General features: G+C 36.2%; 1 protein-coding gene across 1 annotated transcript in view; it reads left to right on the forward strand.

The window, feature by feature from the left end:
* The window catches only part of Prss12 (serine protease 12), an 88349-nt gene that overhangs the window by 32821 nt on the left and 28102 nt on the right, over positions 1-27426 (forward strand). The window contains exons 3-6 of the mRNA XM_013067546.3: positions 5158-5336; positions 16965-17106; positions 20695-20891; positions 25118-25259. Of these exons, the coding sequence (XP_012923000.2) occupies positions 5158-5336; positions 16965-17106; positions 20695-20891; positions 25118-25259 (660 nt within the window). The remainder of the gene's footprint in view (positions 1-5157; positions 5337-16964; positions 17107-20694; positions 20892-25117; positions 25260-27426) is intronic.

The raw sequence follows: 27426 nt of genomic DNA on the forward strand, positions 1-27426 counted from the left end.
GTAAGCTTGAGCAGCTTAGCATATGATCCATGGCCATGGATATTTCTTTTTCTGTGACTCTTCTGTGTCTTATTTTTTTTCAAGTTGGTTGTTTTCTTGTTCATTAAAATGTAATGTTATCATTATTAGTTACCAGACTGTGGTTTAGCTTTGACTTTGATTATGATGTATTTTGCTATAAGGTAGTTTTCAGTTTGTATGCGGTTGAATTTAACTTTTTTAGTCTTTGTTTTCTGACTTGTGGGTTTCCCAACTGTATTATTATCTTGCTCAGGAAATCTTCTCTTACATCCAAGGTTATAGGAACTATGTTCCTATTGTTGTAGGCAAGTAACTTTTTTTTTGGTACCGGGGGAATCAAACTCCAGTCCTTGCGCTTGCGCAGCAGGCGGGGAAACCACTGAGCTAAATCCCCGGCCCCAGGCAAGTAACTTTTTATTGTTCTTTCCTTCTTGCCCTTCCACTTCACCTTCCATCCCCCCGCCCCATCTTTAAACCATCTGCATTTCCTTTTTGTTTCTGTTGAGTTTGGGATGAAATTTCTTATTTTACATATTGGTCCCAGATTTTCTTATAGCACCTAATTGTGGCTCAGTGAGTTTTACCCAATGAAATTTTCCTTAATAGATCTTTTTCTTTCCTGGTATTTGTCTCAGGGCAAAGATACAAGGAGGCTATTGGTTTGCCTTCCTGTCTGGCTTCTTCATGAGCTGCATCAATCATCCTGTTCCTTTCTTTTCTCCACCTCTTCTGTTCTCCGACGCCTGGAGTTCTCTAAATCAGGTTCATATTTGCTTTCATTAATCTCCTTCCTCTAGAGCAATGGTTTGCAGCCTTTTTCTGTAAAAGGTCAGATAGTAAATATTTTAGACTTTGCAACTGCTCAGCTGTGCTGTTTTAGCACAAAAATAGCCTTACACAATAACTTAGGAGTGACTGTGGCTTTATTCCACTTTAATTAATTAATTAATTAATTAATTTATTTATTTTTGGTACCGGAGATCCAACTCAGGACCTTGTCCTTACAAGGCAGGCATCAGAACCACCAAGCTAAATCCCGGCCTTCCACTTTATTTTTGAAAAGTGAAGTTTGAATTTCATTGCTTTCCACATGTTACAATTATATTTTCACCTTAATTTTTTCTCCAACCATTTATAATATGTAAAAACTACTCTTAGCTTATGGATCATATAAAAACAGGTGGCATTCTGGATTTGGCTTATTGGCTGCTATCTGCTCCAGAGCCTGCAGATTAGGGTTCTTCTCTTCTATCTTGAATCTTCCCTTTAAGAAGGAGCCACAGATCTCAGGCACATAGCTCTAAGCAGTTCCCTTCTCTGAACCAAAATAAATGTATAAAATTAACATATTTAAAACAATACATTTTAGTTACTCAACTCTTCCCCTTCAAATTCTGGAAATGATTTGCAATCTCTACATACATTTTGAATTTTATTTTATGTGAGTTAAACTATTTTCTTCTTTAATATAGTATAAATGTTAAATGAACATATTTTCTTTTATCTCCTCTACAGTAACACTTGAATTTCTTCATAGCCTTGTAGACTACAATTGCAAGATCATTTGTCTTAAAAAACATTTTTCTAAAAACATTGATGCTTTTCTTTTTCCACAAAAAGTTTGTTTAGCCAGGCACAGCAGTGCACACATATAACCTCAAGAATTTCAAGTTTGAGCCCAGCCTTGGCAATTTTGCAATTTAGTGAGACCCTGTCTGAAAACAAAAATTTTTAAAAGGCTGGGGTTATTGCTTAGTGCAAAGGCTCTGGGCTCAAGTCCCAGTACTAGGTTGTGTTTAATTGACTATGATTGTTTGTGAAGTATTGTATGTCCATTAAAATACTTCAAATTGTTTGCCTCTGATTATTTATGTCTCAACTACAAGAATCTGAAGTTAAGTGATGCAGGTCATAGGGTCATCTTTTGGGCCATCTTCTAATAATCTTTAATAAAAAATGCATACATTTGCCCATTGTCTTCTGGCTATGAATTACCTTCATAAATATTCTTGGTTTATTTATTTATTTATTTATTTATTTATTTATTTATTTATTTATTTATTTTTGGTATCAGGGATTGAATTTAGGACCTTGCACTTGCCGGGCAGGTGCAGCACCACTGAGCTACATCCCTGGCCCCCTAAATATTCTTTAAAACTTATTTTCAAATAAGTAAAACAAATTTATTTCAGACCAGAAAATATTAGGGTTCTGGTTGAGTCTGATTGTTGCTCTTTAGTTGTTTGGAGGGAAGCTCCTTATAAGTGCCAGAATGAGGAAGGGAACTCACACTTACTGAGCTGCTTGTTTGAATTAGTTTAACTCGTACAGCACTGTAAAGTAGCCATTTTTATCCTTTGTTCAGGAAAGGCTTTGGTACCTTTCCAAAACTAGCCCAGCTTATAGAAAATAGAGCCCAGAGTTGAGCCACAGAATCTATGTCCACGCACACTTCTCTGCCAAGACTTAGCTTGGAAAGGATAAGCGTTGGGGCACAGTCATCAATGCAGCAGTAGTTACCCATTATCCGTGGTTTCACTTTCCTTGATTTCAATTACCTGAAGTCTGAAAATCTTAAATGGAAAATTTGAGAAATAAACAATTTGTAGGCTCTATTTATTTTTCAGTGCTGGGGATCAAACCCAGGGTCTTGCACACGATAACAATTCACGTTTTAAAGTGACATTCTTAGTAGTGGATTAAGTCTTGTACTGTTCTGCTCTGTCCAGTGCTGGGTGTGCATCATCCTTTTGTCCAGCATATCCACACTGTATACACTAGGCTCCCATAAGTCACCTAGCAGCCTTCTTGATAAACAGTGATGGTCTTCTATCAGAGTGCTTGTGTTCAAGTAACCCTTATGTAGCCTAACACTACCTCACAAAGCCTACTTCATTTATTATGAAATTCATTAATGAATTATGAATTAATAAATATTTATAATTATCAAATTAATTCATTATGAATTTATCTCATTATGTGAAGTATTATATCAAGTCACATCATCATAAGAAGGGTGAATACAGTTAATAAGATATTTTATAATAGGTTACACCTTCATATAACTATTATTATAGCATTGTGGCATAACTGCTCTGATTTATTAATATTTATTGTTAATCTCTTACTATGGTTCATTTATAAAATCTCCTTTATCATAGATATATACATGTACAGAAAAGAAAACATAGTATATATGGGTTTGGTAATATCCACTTTTTTGGCATCTACTAGAAATACTGGTATGTGTTTCTTGTGGATAAGGAGGCGCTACTATATATGAAGATAGATATTTTGTCTATTGCACTCTTCTGGTGTCTAGACATACTTTAAAATAACTGAAATCTTTATTTAAAGCAATTCTATTAATTAAGCATTTATTTCTTCTTACCAGTGGAGTAGAAATGACTTTCCATTCTGTCATTATATTTCCCTTAGGAAAACAAATTCACTCATGAAATTAAGTTATTTTGACAGTATAATTTGTGATAGGATTCCTTTGCTGTCTGTTTCACATTTATCCCATTATCTCCAGATATTATTCTTTGATACTTATTGGGGCAGACTTCTGGGAGCCCACGGTTCCACAAATGTCAGACAGTGATTTAAGTGTTAGGATTCTGAATTTTAACATTTGACTCCACAAAAATATCCTGCTCAAGCAGAAAAGAAAAGTACTTTTCCTTTCCTCAGCTCCTTTCCTACCTCCTCCTATAAATATTCCTATATCCTTCCCCTTGGCACATTTTGCGAATTTTCGACAGAAAATGGGCCAGGTGATAATGGAGCAAACATTTCTTAATTTTTGTGTTAACGGTACTTAACTTTTAAGATTTAAATTTTTTGATATTCTTAGACATGTGTTCTCTTAAAGGAAACTTCCATATATCTACTAAAATTAGTCCAAGTTCCTTTTCAATCACAAAATTGATTATCCAACATTTTACCATTCCTGGATTATTACAATCATTCAGCAAACATTTTTCCTTCAAAATATTTTGATTGTAAAATTTCAAGATGGTGATAATGCTGTGAGAAACGGGTATGTAAAACAATGGGGAATAGATGCAATATCATTGAAAGACAAACTAAAAACATAAATGTTATAGTCTAAAAATTCAAAGGCTTAAAGGGGCTGCAGTGCAGTTCTTAAAGTCATTAATCATTTGAACAAGTGACTATGATCATCTCCACTGAAACTTAGGGTTCTAATGAATGGTATCATTTTGAATTGTAGGAGAAATAAATTTACTGTGAATAAATTTGGATGATGTTTTCATTAGAAATAGGTTTGGCTAGAAGCAACAGAGTACTGAAGATATCAGTGGCTTAAACAAATTTAGATGAGTTTATCTCTCTCGCAAGAGACCAAAGGTAGCTGACTTCAGGCTAGTTTGGTGATTCTGCAGTCAAATCAACAGGGCCCTGGGCTCTTTCTCGCCTGAGTTTCTGTCATCCTCAGTGTGATAGGTTTCGGCCTAAGGTAGCTTCTCCAGATCCAGCCATCACCTTGGTGTTGTAGTCAGCAGGAAGGAAGGAGTGCAACAAGGCCCAACCGGAAGTCATACATGACACTTTTCTACCTGAATATCACTGCTCAAAACTAATCATGGTGCATGGGATGATGATAACAGTTCCGTAATGAATGGTGCTTATGGCTGTACAGTGAGGATACTTATTGCCCCATACTCTTAAAAATGGTTAAAATTGTATGTTTTATGTTATGTGTATTTAACTACAAACTCAGTCAAGAGTTTGAGGGTGGGAAATGTAGTCTTTTTGTTTGAGCCCAACCTAGGGAACTTAGCATGTATCAAAATAAAAAATTAAAAAATGGGCTGAGGATGTAGCAATACCAAACCAAACCAAAAAAAATGAACAAGTGAGGTTCTATAACATGAAGAAAAGGCAGGTAAATATTCAGAATGCCTACCAGTCTCTGAAACATGTGCAATGGCAGAATATATAAAAAACAACAAAGTATAAAAGAAATACACAAAATCATGCATGGCCTATGGAGAGAATTGTCATAGGGGAACTAATAAGTATGTTTTTACCAGAAGCAAAAGAAATACAGTAAGTCAGGCAAACCTTTGGTGTGGAGCTCAGAATTCTTATGTTCTTTTATTTATTCAGTGGCATTGCCAAAGCATGGAATGAGGCACATTTTGGGGAAGGATCTGGCCCCATATTGTTGGATGAAGTGCACTGCACTGGGAATGAGCTTTCGATTGAGCAGTGTCCAAAGAGTTCCTGGGGTGAGCATGACTGTGGCCACAGAGAAGATGCTGGGGTGTCCTGTACCCCCCTTACAGGTAAGGTTGTTACCCCCTTAATACAACAGCCCTTCCCCCAGCACCATTTGGACTTACCGCACCTTTTTTTCTCCTCATTTCACATAGTAGTAACAAATGACCATTCAAATAAATATCCTAAATCAAAGCAAAAGTTCCAAAAGCTATGTATTAAAATGCTATCTCTTTATTTTAGGATGTTTCTGAATTTTTCAGTTTAAGACCATACAGTTCTATAAAACTAGGTTAAAAATATGACTGTTGCAATATGTAATGCATAGTAATGAAAACCAGTGTGCAACGATAAATTTCAGATATTGTGTTATAATCACATTTTTAGTTAATTCATCTGTTAACCACTCTTACTGTCAGAATGTATTTACATATTGTATAAAACTGTAATGATGTGGTTGTTGATTAAAGCACATGATTAAAGAAACAAAATCAGCAATCAAATTAATTTTCAGACAATTCCAAATTTCAGCATGACTGTCCACATAGATCATGTAGTATAAGAAGGGTATGTCTCTGTGCATACTTGCATGTTTAGGGGGAAGACGAAAAAATATGAAAGCTAAGTTGCAACATCACAAATCCATTGTTTGTTTGTCAAAGTTAACTTGAAAAACTTTGTCTAATCTTACTTTAAGAAAAATCAAAATATCTTAAGGCTACACAATACTAAACTTACACCTTTTTATAAACATCAACACTGCTGTTTTTATTAGCAGAATAAATCATTTATATACAATATGTATTTATTATTTATGCTAGATTTAAACCAGAGTTCATTATTTTTGGGGACTGCCATTTCCTCCTCTTTCTTTTTTTTTTTTTGTATTAAATTCTCTTATTGGTATATTGTAGGTATACAACACAATTACATTTCTCATTGGGAATTGTACCTTTATATAATGCATCTTGGTTCTTATTTTTTCCCCATTCCTAGCCCTCCCTTCATGCCCTCCATCCTTCCCTATTTACAAAGACTTTATTTCCATTTTTTCCATTTCTCATCATTTTTTCCTTTCCCTTCTTTCCTCTCCCCTGCCCCTCCCACTACCCCTACCCCTTTGGACCTTTGCTTCCTATTTTACATCATCAATTATTCATTCTAATCATTGGTCCATTTTAGGTATACAATATAATGACATTCATCATTGGAAATTTGCACCTTTACGTAGTCTCTCTTGGTTCTTATTTTTCACCCTTGCCCAGCCCTCCCTTCAACGCCTCCAGTCCTCCCTATTTACAAAGATTTTGTTCGTATTTCTCCATTTTCTCATATTAATCCCATTCCCTTCTATCCTTTCCCCTAGCCCTCCCACTTCCTTCCCCTTTGCCCCTTTTCTTCCTATTTCACATTACCTATTATACATTTCATCCTTATTTACACTTTCATTTTCTCACACCAGAGAAACTATTTGGTATTTACACATGTGTGTCCTATTTATTTCACTTAAGAGTATTGCCTCAATGTGCATCCACTTAGCTATAAATGTCTCTAATTTCTCATTTTTTATGGCTGAGTAGTACTCCATTTTATTAAAAAACCACATTTTCTTTATCCAGTCTCCAGTTGATGGGCATTTGGGCTGTTTCCAAGTTTTAGCTATCACAAACTGCGCTGCTATGAACATGGGTGCACATATATCACTCTGGTATGATTCTTTTAATTCTTTGGGGAAGATCCCCAGCAGTGGAATAGCGGGGTCAAATGGGACTTCCAGTCCTAGTTCTTTGAGGTATCTACATACTGATTTCCACAGTGCTTGCACCAGTCTACACTCCCACCAGCAGTGGAGCAGTGTTCCTCTTTCCCCACAGCCCCACCAGCATTTGTTATTGGTTGATTTCATGATAGCAGCCATTCTTTCTGGAGTGAAGTGGAATCTCAGCATTGTTTTCATTTGCATCTCTCAAATGACCAGTGATGTTGAACATTTTTTTCACGTATTTATTTGCTATTTCTAGTTCTTTGTGTGAGAAATGTCTGTTCATTTCAGATGCCCATTTTTGGATTGGGCCTTTAAATTTGGGAGGTCTGATCTTTTTAAGTTCTTTATAGATTCCAGATAGTAGACCTTTGTCTGAGGAAGAGCAGGTGAAGATTTTTTCCCACATTGTGGGTTGTGTCTTCACACTGCTGGTGGTTTCTCTTGCTGTGCAGAAGCTTTTTAATAAGAAGAGATCCCACTTGGTGACTGTTTGTGCTAGTTCACAGGCAACTGAGATTTTCTTCATAAAATCTTTTCCTACACTGATGTCTTCAAGGGTTCTACCTAACCTCTGTTCCAACTGGTTCAGAGTTTCTATTTTAATATTTAGATCTTTAATCCATTTTGATTTTAGTTTAGTGCATGGTGAGAGATATAGGTCTAGTTTTATTCTTGGGCAAGTTGAAGCCCAATTTTTCCAGCACCATTTATTAAAGAGGCTATCTTTCCTCCAGTGAGGGTGTTTGGCTCCTTTGTCGGAGATGAGATGGCTGAGTGTGTCTGGCGTTGTTTCTGCATCTTCTAATCTGTTCCACTGGTCCTCAAGTCTGTTTCTTTGCCAGTACCATGCTGTTTTTATCACAGTAGCTTTGTAGTAGAGTTGCAGGTTGGGGATTGTGATATCCCCTGCCATGTCTCTGTTACCTAGAATTGCTTTTGCTATTCTGGGTCTCTTCTTGTTCCAAATGAATTTTTGGATTGTTTTCTCAAGGTCTATGAAGTATGCTGCTGGGATCTCAATTGGAATTGCATTAAAGCTATATAGCAGTTTTGGAAGTATGGCCATTTTCACTATATTAATCCTTCCTACCCAGGAGCAGGGGATGTCTATCCATTTTCTGATATCATCTTCAATCTCTCTTTTCAGAGTGCCATAGTTTTCAAAGAAGAGGTCTTTGATTTCTTTTGTTAGGATGATTCCTAGGTATTTCAGTTTTTTGGATGCTATTGTGAAAGGAATTATTTGCCCTATTTCTCTCTCAGTGAGTCTGTCATTCATGTAGAGGAAAGCCATTGATTTTTGTGTGTTGACCTTGTAACCAGCTACTTGACTGAATTTGGTTATTAAGTCTAGAAGACTTTTGGTGGAGTTCTTGGGGTCTTCTATATAGAGTATCATGTCATCTCCAAATAATGACAATTTGACTTCTTCATTACCTATCCTTATTCCTTTTATTTCTTTCTCTTGTCTAATTGCCGTGGCTAATGTTTCCAGAACTATATTGAACAAGAGTGGTGATAGTGGACATCCTTGTCTTGTTCCTGATTTGAGTGTGAAGGATTTCAGTTTTTGACCATTTAGTATGATATTGGCTGTTGGTTTTTCATAGATGGCTTCTATCAGTTTGAGGTAGAGACCATCTATTCCAATTTTTTGTAGGGTTTTTATCATAAATGCATGTTGGATTTTGTCAAATGCTTTTTCTGTGTCTATGGAGATAATCATATGGTTTTTGTCCTTGGCTCTATTGATATAGTGTATTACATTGATTGATTTTCATATATTGAACCATCCCTGCATCCCTGGGATGAATCCCACTGATCAGGGTGTATGATCTTCTTGATGATCTTCTGCATTCTGTTTGCCATTATCTTATTAAGGATTTTTGCATCTATGTTCATTAGTGAGATTGGCCTATAGTTCTCTTTTTCAGTTGGGTCTTTCTCTGCTTTGGGGATCCAGGTGATGCTTGCTTCCAGGAATGAATTTGGGAGTATTGCTTCCCTTTTGATTTCATTGAAGACTTTAAACAGTAGTGGCAGCAGTTCCTCTCTAAATGTCTTGTAGAATTCAGCAGTGAAGCCATCAGGGCCCAGGCTTTTCTTAGTTGATAAGTTTTTAATTACATTTTCAATTTCATTGGTTGATATTGGGTTGTTCAGAAGTTTTAGATCTTCTTCATTCAACTTTGGTAATTCATATGTATCTAGGAATCTGTCCATTTCTTCTGTGTTGTCCATCTTATTGGCGTATAGGTTCTGGAAGTAGGTATTGATGATCCTCTGGATTTCTGCTGGGTCTGTTGTCATTTCACCCTTTTCATTCCTAATTGCATGGATTTGGGCCTTTTCTTTCCTTTTTCTGACAAGGTTGGCTAAAGGTTAGTCAATTTTGTTGATTCTTTCAAAGAACCAACTCTTGGCTTCATTGATTTTTTTTTTTGTATCCTTCTCTTAGTCTCCATTGCATTGATTTCTCCTCTGATCTTTATAATTACCTCCCTTGTATGAGCTCTGGGGTTGTCCTGCTCTTCTTGTTCTAGAAGCTTGAGGTTCAGCATCAGGTTGTTTAATTGGGCTCGTTCTGTTTTCCTAATATGCATATTCACTGCTATGAATTTCCCTGGTAAGACTGCTTTCATTGTGTCCCATAGATTCTGATATGTTGTATTGTCATTGTCATTTAATTGAAAGAACTGTCTGATTTCTTCTTTAATTTCCTCTGTGACCCATTGTTTATTCAGAAGTGTGTTGTTCAGTTTGCATGCGTTTATGAAATTTTTCGAGTTTCTTTTGCTATGGATCTCCAATTTCATCACACTATGCTCTGATAATATACAGGGGATAACTTCAATTCCTTTGCACTTACTTAAACATGTTCTATGTGTGAGTATGTGTTCTATTTTGGAGAATGACCCATGTGCAGCTGAGAAGAATCTGTATTCTGATTTTGTGGGGTGGAACACTCTGTAAACATCTGTTAAATTCATTTGTTCAAGAGTTCGATTGAGTTCTAGTATTTCATTACTTATTTTTAGTCTAGTTGATCTGTCTATTTGTGACAGTGGGGTGTTGAAGTCCCTCACTACAATTGTATTAGTGCATATATGACTTTTCATGTCTGTTAGTATTTGTTTTATATAGGTGGGTGCACTAGTGTTTGGTGCATAGATATTTAAGATTGTCATCTCTTCCTGTTGCTTTCTTCCCTTTACAAGGATGTAGTGCCCTTCTTTGTGTCTCTTAATCAGTGTTGGTTTGAAATCTACTTGATCTGCCAAGAGGATAGCTACTCTTGCTTTTTTTCGGGTTCCTGTCACATGCAGTATTGTTTTCCACCCATTAACTTTCAGTCTATGAGTTTCCTTTTGAATTAAGTGTGTTTCTCGTATGCAGCATATTGTTGGATTTTGCTTCTTGACCCATTCTGCCAGTCTATTTCTTTTGATTGGTGAATTGAGACCATTAACGTTGATGGTTATAACTGAAATGTATTGACTTGTCATTGCCATGACTTTTTCTTTTTGTTGGGTTCTCCCCCTTTACATTTAATTTCTTGTCATGCCAGATGGGTTCATTCTGCTTTGCTTCCTGGGCTTGTGATCCTCAATGTCTGTTCCTAGGCTATTGTGTAAAATTCTTTGGAGTGCTGGTTTGGTATTCACGAAGTTCCTAAGGTGCTCTTTGTTATGAAAGTATCTTATTTCTCCATCCATTTTGAAAGATAGTTTTGCAGGGTGCATCAATCTGGGTTGGAGGCTGTTTTCTTTTAGGGCTTGGAATATGTCACTCCAAGCTCTTCTTGCCTTGATGGTTTGTGTTGAGAAGTCTGCTGTGATTGTGATGGGCTTTCCTTTGTAGGTGATTTGTTTCTTTTCTCTGACTGCCTGGAGAACTTTGTTCTTCTGTTGTGTTTCTAGAATCTTAACAATTATATGCCTATGTGTAGATTTTTTTTGATCAAGGCTATTTGGAGTCCCATATGCCTCACTTATCTGTATGTCAAGTTGTTTTCCCCTCCTTGGGAAGTTTTCTGCCATCAGTTCTGTGAAGAGTTTTTTTATGTCATCTGCACTCTCTCCTGTTTCTTCATTGAGCCCAATCAGTCTTATGTTATTCTTCTTTGCATCATCTAGCAGTTGCTGGATTGATTTCTCATGCTCCCTTATAATTTTGAAGCAATTTTTCTTTTCCTGGTCACTAATTGCAATCTTATCTTGTGTATCTGAAATTCTGTCCTCACATTGGCTCATTCTGCTGTGTAGACTTTCAATGGAGTTTTTCATGTCCTGGAAATCTATTTGCATCTGTTTTATGGATTCCATTTGTTTCTTATGTTGGGATTCCATCATGTTCCTCAGCTCCTCTCTAGATTTATTAATCATGTCTTGCACTAGGGGCACAATTTCTCCTGTTATCTGAGAAATTATTTCTGATTTCATTTTTTCCAGATCCCCTTTTGTTGCCAGTTCATTGGGTCCAGGTGGTTGAGTATCAGGGTGTTCCATCTCATTTCCCTTTGGGGTTGCTGTAGGTGATCTGGAAGTCTGGTTTTGAGACTTATTTATGTGTTTTCTCATTTTGACTGGGGCGGGGGGCTGTTAGCGCCTGCACGGATTACCTCCTCTGAGCTGGGTGAGGTGGGACAGTGGCCAGGAGCAGCGGTAGGGCTGGTCACTCAAAAGCCCTTTCCTGTGGGCTGGGAGCAGCCAGAGGGATGGTGGCCGGGAAACCCCTTCCTCTAGACCAGGAGCAGTGGGATGGTGGCTCAGAAGCCCCTCCCTCTGGGCCAGGAGCGGTGGGAGGGATGATGGCCTGGAAGCCCCTTCCTTTGGGCCAGGAGCAGCGGGACAGAAGGTGACCCAAAAGCCCTTTCCTGTAGGCTGGGAGCAGCGGGAGGGATGGTGACCAGGAAGCCCCTTCATCTCGACCAGGAGCAGTGGGACGACAGCTCAGAAGCCCCTACCTCTGGGCTGGGAACAGTGGGACTCAGTACCTTGGTCTGGTGGTCTGGTGTCCTCTGCGTCTTTGTAGTGTGGAATCAGGTGGCTGCCTATCTGCAGCGGGGTGATTCATTGTCTTCCGTGTGACTCAAGACCTCGGTAGGGTGTGCACAGACCTGCCTGTCTGCAGCAGGCTGATTCGGCCTGTGTTCCGCGTGATTGGAGACCTCAGTAGGGTGTGGGCAGACCTGCCTGTCTGCAGCAGGCTGATTCGGCCTGTGTTCCGTGTGACTGCGGACCTCTGTAGGGTGTGGGCAGACCTGCCTGTCTGCAGTGGGGTGATTCGGGGTCCTCCGCGCGACCCTTCCTCTTTCAAATGATGATAGCCTTATTTTTGGGGACTGCCATTTCTTCCTCTTTCAAATGATGATAGTCTTATAGTATTGCTAGGATCGTCAGATGAGGTAATATGTGTCACAGTGCTTTGCAGACAGTAAAATATTTTATTAATAAATGGTTGTTTCTATGAGATCTTTATTTGCTTCAAGAGTATGACCATATTCTTTTTTTTGGTACCGGGGATCGAACTCGGGTCCTTGCGCTTGCGCAGCAGGCGATGAAACCACTGAGCTAAATCCCCGGCCATGACCATATTCTTAAAGTCATAAAAGTATGACCTTTACCCAATGTTTTTTTTTCCCCCCATTAACTTTATTGGTACATTTTAGGTATAAAATACAGTTACATTCATCATTGGGATCTTGTACCATTACATGAGTCTCTTGGTTCTTATGTTTTTTTCCCCTTCCCTTGCCCTCCTTTCACCCCCTCCACCCTTCCCTATTTGCAAGACTTTGTTTCCATTTTTTTCCTCTTCTCATATTTTTTCCTTTCCCTTTTTTCCCTTCCCCTACCCCTCCCAATTACCCTGCTCTTTTAGACCTTTTCTTTCTGTTACACAATATCAGTTATACATTTTTAAATTACAATATTTAGATCTAGGAGACATTACCACAGATTTTACAGACTTTAAAAGGATATAGAAAGCATATTCCAAAAATCTTTTTTGAAATAAATTTGACAACTTCTAAGAAGTACCTTGGAAGACAAATTAATGAAACTAACTCTGGAGGAAATATAAAATTTGAATAGCACCTATCAAAGAAAGTATATTTCTAGCTTGAAAACCTACCTATATGACAACAGCAGGCTCATAAACATTTTAACTGATAAATTATATCAAACAATTAAAGCAGAAAAAAGAAGGAACACTTCTCCCCTCATTTTAGGAACTCAAAATTGTGCTGATCCTAAAACTGGATAAAGATAATAGGAGAAAAAAGTATGAACATAGAAATTTGTTTAACAAGACAAACTATTGGAAGGCAGATCTGGCAGGATGTAGAAAGTGGTTTTGTTATAGGGATGGCAGTGTTGGTTCAGCATTGGAAGATCTACCCCCAAAAGTCATCATTTAAAAAGAGGAAAGGAAAAAGCCATATGATCCTGTCACTAGTTGGAGAAAGAGTATTGGACCAAATTCTACAGCTGTTCATGGTAAAAGCTATCAGGAGCCTGGAAGTAGAACAGAAACTTCTCAACAGATTAAAGACATGTACTCCATACTTCCAGCAAGAATCCCTTATATAAATGGAGAAGATACAATGCTTTCTCCTTAAGGTGGGGAACAAGGGCAGATATGCTTACTCTTTATCTGTCCATTAAACTTTGAAAGCTAGTCCCCACCAAAATAGTCTGGCAATAAAATGACACAACTAGGATAGGATTGGCATAGCAGAAGCAAAATCTTCATATGTAGATGAAATGATCATCTACAGAGAAAATACTAAGAAATCTCTAGGAGCCCCTAGAACTTGTACTTGAATTTAGCAAGATTAGAAAACACAAGGTATATATAAAAACTCAGGTCTGTGTATACTTGCTATAAGTGAAGAATTGGATATTGAAATTTAAAAGTTAGGTAGAAGTACAAAGGACCTAGAAAAGTTAAAAACAAAAACAAAAACAAAAACTGTGTTGTAAGATGTTTAGTACCTAATTTTAAGACTTCTTCTAAAGCTACAGTAATCAAGGCAGTGTTGGTGTAAGGAAAGACATATAGATCATTTGAATAAAACAGAGAACTTAGAAATAGAACCACACATATATGGTCCACTGAGTTTTGAAAGATTATTTAACATTAGCATTTTATAGAATATAAACTCAATTCAAGAGCCGAGGAACAGATAGTGTTTGTAGCAAATGGCACTAGAACACCTGGTATCTGTATATAAAAAATTAACCTCAACCCTTTATTTCCATACATGAAAATAACTTGAAGGGATCTATGAACCTAAATAAGAAAGCCTAAAAGTATGAAACTTTAAGAAGAAATTATAAGGGAAAATATTTATGAATTCAGGGTAGGCAAGAACTACCTAGTATACAAAAGACATGATGTATAAAAGAAAAAAATTGATAAATGAGATTCCATCAATATTTAGAACTTTAAATGACATCATTAAAATGAAAAGTAGTCCTTAAACAGACCATATTTCCAATGCATATAACCTATGACCAGAATACATAAAGAACTCTTACAGCTCATTAATAGACAACCCAATTAAAATGTAGACATAAGAAGATGATAAATAGCCAGTATAGCCCAAGGAATGGTGTGCAACTCTAGAATCAGAAAAATACTAATCAGTACAATAATAATATTGAATTATACACTCATTAGGGAGGTGAAGTTAAAAGTTTTAAAAGCTTTGTCATGACTTTTTCTTTTTGTTGGATTCTCCCCCTTTGTGTTTAATTTGTCACTCCCAATGGATTCATTCTGCTGGGTTTCCTGGGGTTGTGATCCTCATTGTCTTTTCCTAGGGTATTGTCTAAAATTTTTTGGAGTGCCGATTTGGTATTCATGAAATTCCTGAGGTGCTCTTTATCATGAAAGTATCTTATTTCTCCATCAATTTTGAAAGATAGTTGTGCAGGTTACATCAATCTGGGTTGGAGGCTGTTTTCCTTTAGGGCTTGAAATACATCACTCCAAGCTCTTCTTGCCTTGAGGGTTTGCATTGAGAAGTCTGCTGTGATTCTGATGGGCTTTCCTTTGGGTGTGATTTGTTTCTTTTCTCTCACTGCTTGTAGAATTTTGTTCTTCTGTTGGATTTCTGGAATCCTAACTATTATATGCCTATGTGTAGATTTTTTTTGATTAAGGCTAGCTGGAGTCCTGTGTGCCTCACTTATCTGTATGTCAAGTTGTTTTCCCCTCCTTGGGAAGTTTTCTGCCATCAGTTCTGTGAAGAATTTTTTTATGTCATCTGCACTCTCTCCTGTTTCTTCATTGACTCCAATCAGTCTTATGTTATTCTTCTTTGCATCATCTAGCAGCTGCTGGATTGATTTCTCGTGTTCCCTTACAATTTCAAAGCAATTTTTCTTTTCCTCCTCACTAATTGCAATCTTATCTTCTATATGTGAAATTCTATCCTCACATTGGTTCATTCTGCTGCGCAGACTTTCGATGAAGTTTTTAATCTTTTGGAAATCTGTTTGTATCTGTTTTATGGATTCCATTTGTTTCCTGTGTTGGGATTCCATCATGTTCCTCAGATCCTCTATTTTTTTATCTGTGTCCTCTCTAGATTTATTAATCATGTCTTGCACCATGAGCGCAATCTTTGCTGTTATCTGAATAATTATTTCTGTTTTCATTTTTCCCAGATCCTCTTTTGTTGCCAGTTCAGAGAGTCCAGGTGGTTGAGTATCAGATTGTTCCATCTCCTTTCCCTTTGGAGTTGCTGTAGGTGATCTGGAAGTCTGTTTTTGAGGCTTGTTTGTGTGTTTTCTCATTTCCCTTGGCGGGGGGGGGGGTTGCTTCTGGCATCCACACAGCTCACCTTCTCTGCCCTAGGAGCTTGGGATGGCAGCGGGGGAGCTTCCTTCTGGGTGCTGGGTCCGGGTGAGCTTCTCTGCCCTAGGAGCCTGGGATGGAGGAGGAGAGCTTTCTTCCGGGTGCTGGGGCTGGCTGAGCTTCTCTGCCCTGGGAGCCTGGGATGGCAGGGGGGGAGCTTCCTTCAGCTGCTGGGACTGGCTCACCTTCTCTGCCCTAGGAGCCTGGGATGTTGGCGGGGAGCTTCCTTCCGTGTGCTGGGACTGGCTGAGCTTCTCTGCCCTAGGACCTTTACCCAATGTTTCACAGGGGTGAGGGAGGGGTTGGATGATTTCAGATGTAAATGGCTTTAAAATTTGCTTTCTTTTTGGTACTGGGGATCCAACTCATGACCTTGTGCTTGCAAGGCAGGCGCAGTGCCACTGAGCTAAATCCCCAGCCCCTTAAATTTACTTTTTAAAAAATTGAATTTATGTTACTGTGCTTCTGCTTAGAATCTTTTAATAGAATTCTCTGGAAGTTAATTATTCATTGAGTTAATAAGATTCAAATTTCAGATCCGTATTATCAATAAAAGAACAGGTAAGACATGTACCCCAGTTTTTAAAATTCATTAATGCCTAAGGAATAATACATGTGCTGACATGACAGGTTGTTCTTTATCCAGAATAGCTTTTGCTGCCTTCATTTGTCAGTATTTTCTTCATTTGCAGTTAAAATTTTGAACTATTTTTGAGTTACTATGTTTTCTTGCTTTTTAAATGTACATAACCAACATTGCTTAGATTTATGGAGACAAGTTATGGGAAATTTCCTCAATATTATTTTAATCTAGAAAAATCAATATAGATTCTTTGGAACTTTATCAGAATATATTTTTCTACTCACAGAATAGGAATAGAAATATTAGGACAGATATGTTGTCCCCCACTTTAGAAACAATGCAATGACCTCGGTACAGTTATAAGTTTAACAAAAGAATAAGCAGGAGGCCCAAATATGGCAATGCTTCTGGTAAAATTAAAATGTTGTTTTGCCTTTTTTGAGACTTGATTTTCTTGGTCCTTGTGTCTTCTTATTACAGATGGGGCCATCAGACTTGCAGGTGGGAAAGGCAGCCACGAGGGTCACTTGGAGGTGTACTACAGGGGACAGTGGGGCACTGTCTGTGATGATGGCTGGACTGAGCTCAATACTTACGTGGTTTGTAGACAGCTGGGATTTAAGTAAGATTCATGGAAATGAGGCAGCTAAATGCCAAGTTACACCTTTAAAAAATCTTATTATGTAATTAATCTGTACTTTCAATTTCTATAATACTAAAATACATGTTCTGTGTCATTTGTTTATCTTCTGTCTATCATCTATCTTCCTACATACCTACCTAACCTCTTGCCTATATATGGAAGTGCAACAACAAAAAACAGTGACATTGGGCCAGGGATTCAGCTCAGTGGTTCTGGCACCTGCCTCCCAAGTGCAAGGTCCCGAGTCTGATCCCCAGTACCAAAGAAAAAAAAACAGTGACATTTTCTAGATGATGAACAACCATTGCTTGCCATTTATATCATTTACCTTTCTTACTACCAACACTCATCTTGAATAAATTGGTTAAAGCCAGGGGTGACTTGTAGGTCCTTTGCATCTATTTAAGTATGACTTTGAATGCTCGATTTCATTCTGAGACATCACTACTATGAGATGTTGTTAGTTTTGACATCATTGGGTCTAAAATTGCAGTAAAGTCCAGTGTCAAATGGTTTGGTATTACATTATTTCCTTTCTCAGAATGGGATAATAATTACCATTTTTATTTGAGAAAAACAGCCCTTTTGTCATGAGATGACCTCTAGAACTCGCCTTTAACCTTACCCACTCAACAGCTGAGTATCAAACTTTAGGTGATATATTTCATGTCACATGCATTATGCATTCCAGAGCAAAGTAACTGCAAATAATGCCTTTGAGCTAAATATTTGAATGATGTCTATGAATGCCCATTCTTTTTTTTTTTTTCGTATTTATACATAATGCTTGAACTAATATTCTTATGCTTCAAAAATTGGCAAAATTATTTCATTTCAGCTTGAGATAGAGCTAATTGGAAATATTCATTCAACCTTACAAATGTACTTTTGCTTAATGTGGGCAAAACCATGTTTAAACATTTATTAAAGTAATATAAATCAGAGGAAGTTTGGAAAAACAGAAAACTGAAAAACTATCCACAATTTTTCCATTTTTGTGTTATCATAACTTGTGTGTTCTATCATAACTTGTCTGTCTCCCTTCTAGTCTGTGGAGTTTTTGAGGGTACATCCATGTCTTCCTTCTCACTAATCTCAGTACCTAACTTTGCAAACTGAAGTTGTCTTTGTGGTAAAATTGGATATATGAGTTTTCTCATTTGAATTTAATTTTGGTTTTCTTTAACCTCAGGTTCTTGCCAGGACATTTTATATCAGCTTTAGTAGTAGACATAAAATTTTTTACCCACACTTTTTAACTTTTATATTGCTATATAGTCACAAGTTTTAATGGTAAAATAATATGCATTAAATGGTCATATCATAATTTATTTAATATTTAGATTAGTTTTTTAGGTTAAAATTGCTCATTTTCCTAGCTTAGTTTTATAATGATATCATGAAGATATAAATGTACATTATTGCCCCATATTTTGAATTTTCCATGGGCAGAGAAGTTATTAAAAGTGACTAAGTCAAAAGACATGACATTAATTTAATTAATGAAGTATATTGATACTTAATTTAACTAATAAAGTACATGTTGTCTCATATTTAAGTGAATCTCTGTTCCACTAACATTTGTACATTGTATTTATAGATTTAGAAAAATTCATAAATTTCATGACTTGCTATTTATTTTACATTTTTCTTTATTAATGAAAACAAATGGTACTGACATTTTTCTCCATATAGTATTTATTTTGTATCTTAAAGCCATTAAATTTTCTTTTGTATATTTAGTACTTAGATTTCCTATTTCTAAAAATGGTCTCAATAATGTGTTAGAAGTTCTGAATGATTGTATTAGCACATAGAATTTGCTACAATTACTTTTAGATTACAAGAAATTTTTGAAAGAGGGTTTTCTTGTGGAAGGGGACATAAAGTATACTTTGAGTTTCTTTGTACAAATGCAATCCCAAATAAAATAACTTCCTGCTGTATGTCATGTAGTTGAAATGGAGAGACGATCATCAGATTGATAAATTTTCTGGAAAAATGGTACAAGTTGAAAGTGATATTAGTATAGGATTTAGGTTAATTACTTTTCTAATTATGACTTGACTAGCAAAATAGGAAAAACTTACAATGATTAATTAGAAGTTGCACTGTTTTAATTTATTAAATGTTCATTTGATTAAATAGATTTAATAAATGTTTGCATAGGAAAACAAACTCATGGCAGTTAGAAAGATCTCTTCACATTCTTAATGTAGAAATAATAAAACATCAAGGAAATGATTATCTTAGCATTTATGACTGAGTTGAATTTCATACTCTTGGAAATAAAAGACATCTTAAAGATCTTCAAGCTCAGTGATTTCTAGAGGTTTGGATTTTATGGAACAAAAAAAAACTTAAGAGGAGGGCAAAAGAAGTTGCAGACCAACTTAAAATTTTACAGATTGATTTAGTGAAGGGTTTGCTCCTGTGACCAATACCTGAGAAAAACAACTTAGAGGAGAAAGAGTTTATTTTGGCTCATAGTTTCAGAAGTTTCAGTCTATGGTTGGCTGGCTCCATTGCTGTGGGCCTGGGGCGAGGCAGAAATAGTATGGAAGATGGATGTGGTAGAGGAAAGCTGTTCACCTCATGTCGCCAAGAAGTAGAGGAGTGAAAGTCAGAAGGAAAGAACTGGGATCAACCTATACCTTCAATGCCATTCCCCCAGTAACCTGTTTCATCCAATTAGGCCTCACCTCCTAATAAACCCATTCAGCTAATGCACTTATTAATGGATTCATTCACTTGATGAAGTGAGAGCCTTTATGATCCAATCATATTTCCAAAAGTTGTACCTCTGACTGAACATATGAGCCTTTTTCAGATCAAACCATAATGCAGACCTTTCCTATTTTATAGCTTATAATTTATTATAGTAAATATGTAATAGAATAAATTTAAATGGAACACAAGTATACTTTGTAAACATTTAAAAAATTAAATTTATATCACAGGGAAATGCTATGAACATTGTCATTATTCTGAGTTTAATGGATTGAAATCCAAAGTTTATCATGGATTGGGTACTGTCCTTTAGCAAATCACTAAATTTTCATTTTAGTGAAGTCCCTCAAAAGACCTAGAGAAGCTGATGAAATCGCATAAGCTCAGACAGCTCATCAGAAGCTAAACTGAAACAGTTGTTCTCCCTCCCCGGTTCACAGGGTTACTTCCATAGTCAGGAATTTGAGGTTTATCACATTGTCTGCATTCTCTGATTGATGGGTTAAACTTTAGACAAAACACAAGAATGAGATACCCATTCATTACTTATTGAATCAATCAAAAATTGTTAAGATTAAAATGTGTGATGGGGGGCCGGGGATTTAGCTCAGTGGTTTCGCCACCTGCTACGCAAGCGCAAGGACCTGAGTTTGATCCCCGGTACCAAAAAAAAAAAAAAAGTATGATGTATCAAACACGGCTCTGAGGCTCCAAGGTAAAAGAAGGAACAAACACTTACCTTCTGAAGTTCTGACACTTACTTAATTAGGTTATTTTATGGATCCCTTAAAACACGAGTCAGCAGTTCCATGCAGAATGCTTATTTTATCACTACAGGTATGGCAAACAAGCCTCTCCAAACCATTTTGAAGAAAGCCCAGGGCCCATCTGGTTGGATGATGTGAGCTGCTCAGGAAAGGAAACCAGTTTCCTTCAGTGTTCCAGGAGACAATGGGGAAAGCATGACTGCAGCCATCAGGAAGATGTGGGCATCGCCTGCTACCCTGGCAGCAATGGGCATAAACTCCCTCTGGGTGAGGACTGGCCACAGCTCGAGTATCCTTAATTCAGAAGCCACCACATCTCCAGCTATTGATCTGGAATGTGAAGCATTTCTCATCTTTGGCTAAGAGAAATAATCTTTTGAGTCCTTTAATGTTATGAAATTTCTTTCCCTAAATTTGTTTTTTGTTACTTGGGAGTTCAAACTTCTCACTAAAAATATTTGTATCATCTCTACATGAAAGGTGGAAGAAGCAGCAATACTCATTCCATTATTCCTTGGTCTCTTAGTCTGATATTTATTTACCTGGAATTCTAATGAGCTATTTGGGACAGGACCAAAAAAGTATAAAAAGAGTATTCTCTTCCCCCTGTCTCATGATTTATTTCTCCTGTAGTTTTGAGGACTGTTCAGTCCTTGATCACTGGCCATTTGTTGCTTTTCAAATTTCTCAGTGGGCTTCTAAGTGGATTTATTAGAGTTAACAGTCAACTCATCTTTCTAAGATCTACTGTTGTCTTAGTTACTTTTCTCATAGCTAATACAAAATACCCAACACCCAAAGTTAAAAGAGGAATGGTTTACTTGGCTTACAGTTTATAGAGGTTTCAGCCCATAGTTGGCTGACTCCAAGGCAGGGTGGCACATGGCAGAGGGGCATCACAGAGGAAAATAGTCCATGGCAAGCAGGCAGGTGAGAGCACATTAGCCCTCTTTCTGTCCCTTGTATTTTATTCAGGTTATCCTCCCTAGGGCAGGTGCAGCACTTACACTCTTAATCCTAGCCAGAATTATGCCAAACCAATCAGTAGACTGATTTAGTAATCACACACCCTTCATCCCAGCACCAAACACTCTAGATCCAGCCACCTCTGAAAAGCGCCCCCCCCCACAAACATACACCATGACTGCATGAGCCCTTGGGGGGCTATCTAGACACAAGCCATAACAGCTGTTATCTAGAAACACATCAGGGACTACCCTCAGTATTACAAATTTCTTCAAACTTGTGTTTAGATAAAAGTATTTGGCAGTCTTGAAATAATTATGGATAAAGATTCTCTTACAAAACATTCTTCACACACACAAAAAAAATTGGGCCGGGTATTTAGCTCAGTGGTTCTGCTGCCTGCCTCGCAAGCGTAAGGACCCAAGTTCTATCCCTGGTACAAAAAAAAAAAAAAAAATCATTCTACAAAACATTCTTTTTTTTTTTTTTTTGGTACCGGGGATCAAACTCGGGACCTTGTGCTTTTGAGGCAGGTAGCAGAACAACTGAGCTAAATCCCCGGTCCTATAAAACATTCTTGACAAGTTCTTAATGTATGATTAGGAGGGCAGAATAAATATAAGTGAAAAATATAGAGGGAAATATTCAAAATACTTGGTAGGACACTATCACATCTCTATTATACATCTTTACATGTTTCGTGGTTTAAATAGATCTTAAAATAGTCATTTTGTGGTACTTACTTTTAACAGCAGGATTGAATCAATTCCTTTTGTATCTTCCTATTTTGCGATTGTGATGCTGAAAATCTAACCACAAAACAATGAAACTTTTTAAGGCCCAGAGTATTAACCACATTTCACACTTTCAGTTTATAAAAGTATGCTTATGTTTGTTTCCTCATTTATTCTAAACTGTGGAATCATAGTGACTCAGTGGGCTACTCTAGCATTATTTAAAGTAGCAACACAATTTTTCACTTTGTTCTTTGTAGATCATATTTCCAATTTTTTTTCTCTTTGTTTCCTTTTATTCTTGGCCTCTTTTTATGGAAGATTTATAATCCTCCCAGGATTATCTGATGAATGATTGCATGTGGTTAGTGGGGATTGAACCAGTTTGCTAGAAATGGATCTTCTTGGTCCCTGGTAGCAGGTATTTGGATCGTGGAGTGATCTTTCCAGACATGCTCTATCACTACTCCTAGTTAAAAAAATACTGTGATCTGAGTTCTCTGGAGGCCTCTGCTATACATCATACAATTAGGACAACTAATCTGTTCATTTCCTCCGAAAATTGTTTTAATTTTAGGATTCTATATGTGGTTTTTTTAATTTAAAAAGCTGAGGGTGATCATTATTAATAAAATATGTAATCATTGTCATGAATCTCTTTGGTTCTAGTCTCAGTAATGTGTCTGTTAACTAAAGTCATTTGTTCAAAGAACATTATGCCTGGGCCAAGTATCCTTTGGGATAGAATAGTATTATCATTTATTCATTCAAATAGATCATCACTTTCCCACTTATGAAAAATACTGTATAGTGAAAAGAGAAGATTATAGTAGAAGGAGGTCATGGAATAATAATATAAACAAGGAGATTTTTTGCTTCTTTTGGACTTGTAGCCTCCCCAAACATTGTATATTTATTTAAGATTTTAGAAATAGAGTATGTTGTATATCATTATCATTACTGTCCTAACAAAAAGGATTTAAGTAGTGAGAGGGTATGGATTGAATGACTTATGTCATCCTGTTTCCCTTCAAGAATTAAAAATCTAATGATTTTTTAAAATGGTGAAAATTAGTAACAGAACTATCTTCTGCATTATTTTTACAAAGTATGCTATTTAGCCTTAAAATAATTTATCATTTTATTTTTAGAGTATATAAATACCTACTAAGATGAAACATGGAGAGCTAATTCCATGTTCCTATTTTGTCTTAATTTTGAACCAAAGATTTAGAAATATAAAACTCCCAAATTTTAGGAAAAGAGTTTGATCAGTATGAATTTGATGATCATTTTTTCCCTACTTCTCTTGTGAAGAAACCCCAAATTGCAGATACATTAATGACAAATGTATTGTTTCAAATATACTGCTTTGTGACATAGCTAAAACTCCTGTATTTTTTAAAACTACTAGTAAGTAGTACATAGAATTGACACTCACTAAACATTTTTTGGTTTTGACTTTGCCATATGATTCTTCTATAGTGCCTGTCCCATGAAGTGAACCTGATCTAGCAATAGAAACTCTGTGAGCAACAAAGAATAGAGAAGTAAAAATGAGTTTGAGAAATAAAAATAGAATGTGTTCATTCTGCTAACAGTTTTGTTTTAGTTAACAAATGTCAATTCAGTAACTTCATATGTTGGCTTAAACAAATATTAGGTGATATTTTGTTCATTAGCTGCATGCTTCCAACTCCTGGTAATTTCACTATGCTTCATTTTATTTCCTAAATCCTTATCAGTAAACTCTACTGAAACTAGAGACCTGTCCCGCAACTAGGTAATCAAATGTATGAGTTCGCTTAGTGGCTTGGATTGCTCTAACAAAGTCTCATGGATTGAGTGGCTTAAACATAGATATTTACTGTCTCACAATTCTGGAGCTAGGAGTTCAAAATTAAGGATTCATCAGGGGTGCTTCCTAGATAAGGAACTGTGAAGGAAGGGCTGTGGGGGATGAATATGCTCCAGGGTTGTTCTTGGGTTGTAGATGGGATTCTTCTCCCTAGGACTCTTCATATCCTCCTCCCTCTCTGCATAACTGTCCAAATTTTTTTTTCTATAAGGACACTTTGTTATATGGATTAAAGACCCCAAATGACCATAATGACTTCAAAATTCTACCCATGACAGTATGCAAATCTCAGTAAGGACATGCACTAAACACCACCATATTTAGTGGTGAGGATAGAGATATATGATATTCTATCAGTTACTTCATTTCCATAATTTTAACCTCCATGTGCTGGAGATGTTTCTCAGTTTTTATATCTTAGTGATTTTTGACTGGAATCCACATTCAAGTTGGACTCATTCAAGTTACTTATGTATACCAATGATGTATCTGTTTATGACTTTCCTAAAAATCTTTGCTTATGGATTATTAGCTTATAGATTATGGATTTAAAAGGATATAAAACAAAAAACTCTAAGGTAATACTCTTGTATTATTTATAAGTTAGCTGTAATGAAATAATTTTGTTTGATAGTGTCATTCATTCATTCATTCATTCATGCCTTCAACAAACAGCAGTGCATGTCCTCTATGTGCCAGGTACTATTGCAAATGTTAGGGATGCAAAATTGAGCAAGATGAGCACTTTGACCTTAGGGCTTCAAAAGACAGACAAAAGTGGATACAATTTTTTATTGCTCTCTTCTCTCTTTTTCTCTTCTCTCAAGAACAAGTGTTGTTCCACTGATTTAAAATAATTATATTTTGAAGTCTCTTATGCTTTAGTATAAGTTTTCTTGCTTTGACTTTTCTAATACTTTTGAATCATCACTTAGGTTTTCCTATAAGACTTATGGATGGAGAAAATAAAAAAGAAGGACGAGTGGAGGTTTTTATCAATGGCCAGTGGGGAACAATTTGTGATGATGGATGGACTGATAAGGATGCAGCTGTGATCTGTCGACAGCTTGGTTATAAGTAAGGAAAACAATTATTTGCCATGGTTGATTGATAAAAATTTATTTTTTTAAAGGCTTATTCTAATGAGTTACTCCTTATGCAAAATTGTTTTTTTCCATTCAGTTAAAATACTTGCAGCTTGCTGGTTTGATTCAGAATTTTAAAGAAGTACTTAGTCTAGTCAAAATTCTCTGTCTTTCAAGAAACATGTCACATAAGATATATAGCTTTTTATCTAATAAAAATAGTCTAATAAGTGGGACTATTTATAATACTGCTTCAGTCAGCCAAAGCTGTTAACCTTTTCCCTATGAGTTATGGTTCAACACTGTAACTTTAAGGAAATGTAGATTATTGAAATTACAGTAGTTCTTATTATTCAGTGGTAGCTACATTCTAGAAAGTTGCTGTGAACACAAAATTAGCAAGTACTGAGCCATTGCTTGGAGGGCTAAGGTCAGTGCTCTGCTGTCTTATTTCAGCTCTCATGTTGTCCTTTTTTGCATGCTATTTAGTACCTTTTAAGTTCTTTGCATCCCGTGAGGTTTGTGTGTGTGTGTGTGTGTGTGTGTGTGTGTGATGTGTGTGTGATTATTTTACTCTGAAACAATCCTCAAGCATAGTGCTGAAGTGCTGTGTAGTGTTCCTTAGCATAACAAGGCTAGGATTTGCCCCATGGAGAAAATGTAAGTGTTAGATCAGCTTCATTCAGGCTTGAATTAGAGTGAAAAGACATGGCACCAAGTAGATTGTGAAAAGGACACGTGTAGAGTTTGAAACAAGAAAAAAGGAAGATTTGAGATCTGAAACAGAAGGCAGGTCATCTCCTTGTCAGACCTCGGCTGACTGACTTACAATTCTCCTGGCCCTGAATATGTCCATGAATGACAGGGAAATCACTCTGTTTTTATTTTGGAGTTATACAAATATGGGAAAGCTACAACTTTTATGAGATTTAAGCTAATATACATAATTGTCTACCTCATAATAAGAAACTAATAATGGTTTATGTTTAAAAATATATCCATAATTATATATCTATGTGTACTATCTTAAACATTGATCAATTCAATTGGTTATTTCTAGATAAAATATATTTTTACTTTAAAAAGTGTTTCTATTTTAATAAAAATACAAATATTTTCAATAAACTTTTAATTCAAATTTTGTTTTTGGCAACTCAGATACTATTTCATTTTATTCAGTTTTAGAACTAGTTTTAATTTTAATTATCTTAGGGTTAATTTGATATAGATTTTCAGTTTTCAAAATATGGAATAGTTGAGAGAGGAATTCAGGAACAGTTTACATTAGCTATACAGGTAAATTTAGCTAGTGATTTATCTTACATTTGCTCTGTTAAGTCTCTATTACTCCTTCCTCCATTTAAAAAAATATTATTCTTGTTCTTGCTTTCCATTCCAGTACATTTCTTTTCCCCAAATTGGACATTAACAAATATTGCTGTTTAAGACTGGTTTCTTGGTCATAGTTTGGTTCTTTTGGTAGTGATCCAACAAAGCTAGTATTACCTTTGGAAATATGAAGGGAAGGCTAGGCATCAAAGTTGATTCTAAATTGGGTGTCTCAGTCAAGTTTCAGGCCAGAAGATGTTACTATGCATATTTATTAATGCATTATTTCTTTGATTTCTTTCTACCTTTTTGTTTTTTTTTGGAGGGGTCGTCATTTAATCCATTTAACATTCAACTCAAAAGTGAATTTAGCCTGATGTTAGTCTAAAACTGTAAGAAGAATAAAAAAGGATAACAAGTGTTGGTGAAGACAGAGAAATTGGAACCCTGGTACACTGTGGTAGGGATGTAGATTGATATAGTCACAATGCAAAACAGTATGGAAGCTCTTCCAAATATCTATCTATCTATCTATCTATCTATCTATCTATCTATCTATCTATCATCTATTGTTTTACATATATAATTGTATACATATATAATTTATATATATATAATTGTTTTACATTTATATTTATAAACATATATGTGACTAGAGCAGAGGACCTTTTTCTCCATGACTATTTAATAATGCATTGGTCTATAGAAATCAATCAGAAAATTTTAAATTGTTAAAGGCTTGTTAATACGTCATACTTGATGATTAGTTCTTGGAAACACAGAATCAAAATAACATTAGAAAGCATTTTCATAATGGGAAAACCAGAAAT

The sequence above is a fragment of the Heterocephalus glaber genome, unplaced genomic scaffold (genome assembly GCF_053883595.1).
Source record: "Heterocephalus glaber isolate CG9 unplaced genomic scaffold, H.glaber_assembly_v1.0 deba00001690, whole genome shotgun sequence".
Classification (NCBI taxonomy): Eukaryota; Metazoa; Chordata; class Mammalia; order Rodentia; family Bathyergidae; genus Heterocephalus; species Heterocephalus glaber.